Consider the following 5,922-nt stretch of genomic DNA (forward strand, 5'->3'; position numbering starts at 1 on the left):
CACGGGTCACCGCCAGGAACAAGAGGACGGAGCGGACGGGGTGGGAGGTCAATGGTGAAGGGTACGGCGCTGAGGGACACAAGTGCGCGGGCTGAGGCGACCAGACGGCTGTCGGGCTGCTCTAGAGCGCCGTTTTGGCATGCCAGGCACACGGTGACCACGTGTCGGAGGCATTGTGAGTGTCTGCGCCACCGTACACGTGTGCATCCTTACTGGAATAGAACTCCAGTGAATATATTTGTTAGATCAACAGGGAGGAGCTCCATTACTTCAGCAGAAAGAAGCCCAAAAACATCAGGTTCGATACATAATACATCAGTAATAGAAAAGAGAATAAAACCTCTATAACCTCACACTAGTTGAACAAATGTTACAAGGATCAAAACATGGTCAGCCTCTCTCCTGGACTTGAGCACAGGGGGATTTGGTCCACCCAATCTTGGCAGCAGGTTTTGGAGATGTAGACAGAGGAGATCCATCTTCTTCAACATGTGATCCTTGAGGAGCAGGCGCCAGCGCCATTTCCAGACATCCAAACGGCACCATTAAAAACAATACTACTCCCTCCGTAAAGAAATATAAGAGCGTTTAGATCACTAAAGGAGTGATCTTATATTTCTTTACAGAGGGAGTACCATTCATGTGCTTCCACACAGCCCAGAGAATAGCAGCAAGAGACAGTATATATGAAAATGACAACACATGGTAAAGGGCACTCAATCCAAGCTTTTGCTTGATTTTGTTCAACAAAAGACTTTGGTTGCTTGATCATAGCCAAAGAGGTGACACACAAACAAAGAAATTGCGAGGAATTAAAGTGCAATGGGCCTAGATTCCTTACGAAGGCACTAATCCAGCATACTAATTTCAGCCTAGGTTCCTCAATCATTTAAGAACATATCTGAAGTAAAAAAAGAGGGTAGTTTTGTTACCAATTGTACAGCGCTGCCACAGATAAAGACAGACTGGTTTATTTTTCAAATTGAAGGGGAAAATAGTAAGATACTGTTCTGTTCCTATTATACAGTTGCTAATTTCCTCCAGATCCATCAATTCAAGAACCACACCCTAGAAAGCAACAACATTTGGATGATGCAACTTTGAAAGAATTTGTGCCTCCCTCCAAAAGTCTTTGGTCTGTACAAAAATGCAAGTTGGCATTTATATCTAATGAAGATAATATGAATGTGCTCTATCAACCATGTTTCAATTTCAAAAATTCGATTACTATTTCAAAATTTCAAAAAGACATGGACCTCAAAACAGATTCTCCTTCTCAAAACAAAAAAGGGAGAAACAAATACATAACCAGCAGACATGTACAGACTGAATTAACCAAGGAAGTTGCATTTCTGAAATTGAGCCAACAACAAAGCATGCATAATCAAGAAGTAACCAACATGGTCTAACAAAAGGTAATGATTCTCCAAGCAAAGCAACTTTGGAGAAAATGCAAACATTGGGAACTACTGAATCTTCAGTCGGCAACATTTTAAAACCTTCCACCAGAGGCACATTTTCAGTCGGCAACAGCGAATGTTTTGAGAAGAAAACCAAAGTTTTAACATCATCGCCACTGATTAAGCCGGATTTCAATCAATTAAGTTGTAACAAAGCAACTACTGAATCTCAAAAAACGACTGAATCACAGCTAAAGTTTCCTATCAAATTTTTTGTCTGAATGTTACACAGCAACAGAGTTTAAATTTGCCCATGGCGGGGCGACAGAGTTTTCTCAAAACTCTGCAGCCGTCCGCTGCCTCTTCCCCTTCCCGCTGTCAAGCAGGAAGAGGTCAGCGCAGTCGATGGGGACACGCCTCCCGGGTCCAAGAACCTCCATGGCGCGGTAGACCTGGTGGCACGAAATGTTGTGGCCTTCCCTCGGGGGGGAGTCGCCCACCTCCAGGAGGAGCACCCTCTTGGCGGCACCCTGCCGGTGCCGTGGAGACGATGCTGATCCCTGGATGGGGGGCGGAGAAGAGGATGCCGGCCCCGGCGCAGAGGATGCCGGCCCGAGAGACGAGGCCTCCAGGGAAGGCGGAGCAGAGGAGGCCGGCGGCTCCAGGGAAGGAGGCGGAGAGGAGACGGCGCTGCTGCTTCTTGCGCTGCTGAAGACGTCGCAGGAGCGCTGGAGCAGAGGCGGCGAAGACGTCGGCGCTGGAGCAGAGGAGGCGGCCGCGGTCCTTGTTGCGCTGGCGGTCGGTCCCTGTCCCTGGGACCTGGACCTCTTCTTGGTGGCGACGCGCGGAGACGGGTAGACCTTTGAGAGCGCCAGCTCGTCCCCGCCGGCGAGGCGTCCTGCCTGGCCGGGGAGAAGGAGCTCGTGCATGATGAACCCGCCGCGGGGTCCACCCTTGTGCTCCGCCTCCTTGGAGATGAAAGAGAAGGCCTGCTTGGTTCCGATCATCTTGTCGGGGGCGGCTTCGACGGGGACGGGGGCGCGCTCCGACTTCCAGAACCCCCCCGGCACGACCCTGCTTCTTCTTGCATCCGTCGCGGTGAGGGGGCGTACCAGGTTCACGAAGTAGGAGGCACGCTTGCCGTCGGGCGATGTCGCCGGCGGATGGCGCCGCAGCAGATCCTGCGGGTGGTGGCCGTAGACGTCGACTCCGTGGACGAGGTAGGCGGGGAGCATCCAGGTGGGGAATCCGTCGACCCGTCGTCGTAGGAGGTCGAACAGCACCACGAGGCCCGCGTCCGTGTGCGGAGGCGGCACCTCGGCCGGCGGCAGGAGCCTCGCCGCCTGGCGCTCCTGGCCCTGGGCATCGGGCTTGCCGTTGCCGATTGAGGCCATCTTCTTCCCTTCTTGATCGATCTTTCTTTTTTGATCGATCCCTCTGATGTGATGTTGGGAGATTTTTGGAGTTGGGTTTGGGCGGCGGAGAGGGAGGGAGAGGGGTATTTGAAGGCCCGGAATTTGGAGGCGGTGCTGCTCTTGCTGTGGTTGGTTGCCGTTGCCGTTGCCCCTGTTTCCTTCAGGCCGGGAATTTGGAGGCGGAGGGAGAATTGGGGAACAGGGGGAATAACTGAAGACTCAACTCTATTTCCTTCAGACTCCACCACTTGTCCAACATGCAGGTCAGCTTCAACGCGGCGGTGCTCTGTGCCGTGCCAGGCTGTGACCACCACGGTTGCCAAGGAGGGCCATTTCCATCTGGTCGCCGTGTCCACCATTCTGCCGGGAACAGTGACTTCCGGATGGATGTAATTGTCGGAGACTCGCGCGTGGACCGAGCTCGCCTCTCTTCATCACCACGATGACAAGTGCCCTTTTAGCTTGGCCGCGCCTTAGCGTCCTTGTGGGCGATGCACTCTACTTCGACGTTGGTGGGATCGTGGAGTGCCAACTTGGCGCGCTCCGCTTGTCAGTGTTGAAGAAGCCGGTCGCGGGCAAGGGGTGTCTCATGGCGGCGCAAGACAGCCGATCTAACCCTATGGTCAATGGAGACTGGGCCGGAGGGGGCCATGGGGTGCGCAAAACTCAGAGTGGTCGATCTTAGGACTTTGCTCCTTGACGGTGCCCCCTGGATCCCAGCACCTAGCGATGGGATTATTGGCGTCTCTCGCCGAGGCCACCCCAGATCATTTATGCTAGAACATATGATGGTACCTACATACATGGTCGATCTCAAGCCAGGCGGAGTGAGGAAGAAAAAAAGCTTACCCCACAGTCAATACGGCGCAGTAGCAGTACATGTACATCCCTGTTCCTTCAGGCATCCAATGTGACATTCCCCTCCCAAACTGAACAAATAGCAACATACACTTGTCAGCTTATCACAAAAGGAGATTGCCAAAGCTAAGAAAAACAGCATGATATCTCGATACAGAAAAAAAAAATCATGAAAGCATGTCAATATAAGCACCGCAATGGTCTACAGTCTGTGATTGGTGAGCATACTTGGTCAGAATAGAAAGCAGCACACTTGGGTCACTAAATTTATTTTTCCCAAAATTACGGAGCCTGCAAAAGCCAAGAAGAAAAGGAAATTATCTTTCTGGTAGGAAATAGCAAATTGATGGCGGAAATTAAAAGTGTTCAGTATGAGGATGAAATGATCAGATTCAAACATTTCTCCGCACACTTCTTCTCTATGAGATCGACAATCACGGCAGGAACAGGTTCTGCTCCACGACCGACTAGGCCTTTCAGTTCAGTGCCTCGCAAATCTTAACACATTCAGTGGGACAATGCCGCTCCTTGGGGTAATGCCTGCAGCAGGCAATCAAACATTAATACAGATCTTTGCTCTTATATACAAAGCTCTCAACATATCTCGGACTATAGACATCACCTAAAATCAGCCATGTCCTGTTCTTTCAGGCATCCAAGCTCCGACACCGAAAAAATAGCAACATACACTCGTCAGCTTATCACAAAAACAGCATGATGTCTAAATCAGAAAAATCATGAAAGCATGCCAATACTCAATGTAAACTACACTAGAGTCTATGATTGATGAACAAAACAGCACAGTTCGGTCACCAAATTTCTTTTCCCCCAAATCATGGAGCCTACAAAAGGCAAGAAGAGGAACAAACCAGGTGGTGGCTAGCTGCAAGCTGCAGGGCGTTTGGGGGTGGCTCCGTGACGCGCCGCCACGCCGGCCTGGACCTTCCCCCACCGGAGCGGCGGCAGTGCTAGGTGAGGGGGGAGCGACAACGCGGTCGACACGAGCGGCCGCGCTGGTCGTCAGGGGTGGAGAGCGCGGAGAGGGAGCAAGGCGGGGGCTGGGGCTGGGGCTGGCAGAGAGACGGCGGCGGAGAGGGCGGGCAGAGCAAGCCGCGGCGGCGTGTGGGGAAAGGGGATTTTTTTTTTGAGCAACCGGGGAGAAGGTGAGATGGGTGGGCAAAGAGGAGTGGGTGATGTGTGTGGTTCAAGTTTTTTTTGTGTTTATAGGAAACGAAGAAAATACTCCTGGCAGCTCCCTTTCCTCTTTCTTCTCACCAGGTGGTACCCCCTGGAGAGAGCAGTTTCGTTCCCCTTTCCTCCGTTCGCCGCCCCATTGGCGACGGCAGGTTTGGGATTTCTTTTGGTTCATGTCTAGGTGTAGGCTTAGTTTTAGTTTGTTCACGCAACATCGTTCGGTCGGTGCCGACATCTTCACCTGGAATAAATTTTTCCGAACCACGGCCTTGACAGCGTTCTACGACGGCTTTGAGGAGTCACAGATTTCTGTCCAGGCAAGGCCTTAAAGACAACGGTGGAGATCTTGCCGAGGGTCTTGTTTCTTCGACTTTGTCCACGCCGCGTCAGCGGTTCCTTCAGCGTTGTCGCGAAGCCAAAAGTGTTGGTGTTGGAGGTGGCCGGCGTTGTGGCGGCTGTACCGTTCGAGGTATATGGTGCACCTAGAGTTTCTTCGAGGTGGAAGATGGTTGCCGGTTCTGGAACCCCTCGGCGGCGCTGCCGCATGAAGACTTCAGAATCACGATCCAAGAGGAGTGGAGATTTGTTTTGTCCCACTACCCACATCGACAAGTGCAACGTCGTTCGCAGCAGCGCCTGTTCGAAGGCTCACTGTCAGGACCCCGACTCAATGCCACATCGATCTAGCATGTAACACCTCATATCACTTTGCGGCCTCACGCACGGTATTCCCACGGGTGTCGCCTTACCTTTGCCCGGGACCGTTTGCGCCTTTTGGCACACGTATATGATGGTGTCGCTAGCATCCATATGATAAGGAGCCCGGGCTGACATGGCTAGTCGTAAACCCAAAGTGGCACAAACTTACAGGGACAGGCATCCATGACCCAGCATCGAACGTGTCGGTCATCAGCGAATGAATCCAGGCTGTAGCACTGGGCTAGCAGGACTTCGGTGAACCGGGCTATAGCGGGCTAATAGGACTCCGGTATTCATTGTGTGACATTTCCCCGAAGGGACAGACACAGGAACGAAGAAGGACACATGCCGGCCAG

The 5,922-nt window shown here is 52.1% G+C and overlaps 1 protein-coding gene across 5 annotated transcripts; it reads right to left on the reverse strand.

The window, feature by feature from the left end:
* Positions 1 to 1,521: 1,521 nt before the first annotated feature.
* Positions 1,522 to 4,854, reverse strand: LOC119336636. Of its 5 annotated transcripts, none has more exons than XM_037608686.1 (4): positions 4,543 to 4,854; positions 4,296 to 4,333; positions 3,902 to 4,213; positions 1,522 to 3,744 (listed from the first exon to the last, which is right to left on the reverse strand). In XM_037608686.1, exon 4 carries the CDS (start codon positions 2,792 to 2,794, stop codon positions 1,736 to 1,738), a length of 1,059 nt encoding a protein of 352 aa, XP_037464583.1. In that variant the 5' UTR covers positions 2,795 to 3,744; positions 3,902 to 4,213; positions 4,296 to 4,333; positions 4,543 to 4,854; the 3' UTR covers positions 1,522 to 1,735. The 5 variants fall into 5 exon arrangements, with proteins under 5 accessions (XP_037464583.1, XP_037464585.1, XP_037464584.1 ...); XM_037608688.1 differs by lacking the exon at positions 4,543 to 4,854 and having other exon boundaries at positions 3,902 to 3,964; positions 4,084 to 4,213; positions 4,296 to 4,530; XM_037608687.1 differs by lacking the exon at positions 4,543 to 4,854 and having other exon boundaries at positions 3,902 to 3,964; positions 4,072 to 4,213; positions 4,296 to 4,530.
* Between the last annotated feature and the right edge of the window lie 1,068 nt (positions 4,855 to 5,922).

Source organism: Triticum dicoccoides, chromosome 7B, assembly GCF_002162155.2.
Source record: "Triticum dicoccoides isolate Atlit2015 ecotype Zavitan chromosome 7B, WEW_v2.0, whole genome shotgun sequence".
Lineage (NCBI taxonomy): Eukaryota > Viridiplantae > Streptophyta > Magnoliopsida > Poales > Poaceae > Triticum > Triticum dicoccoides.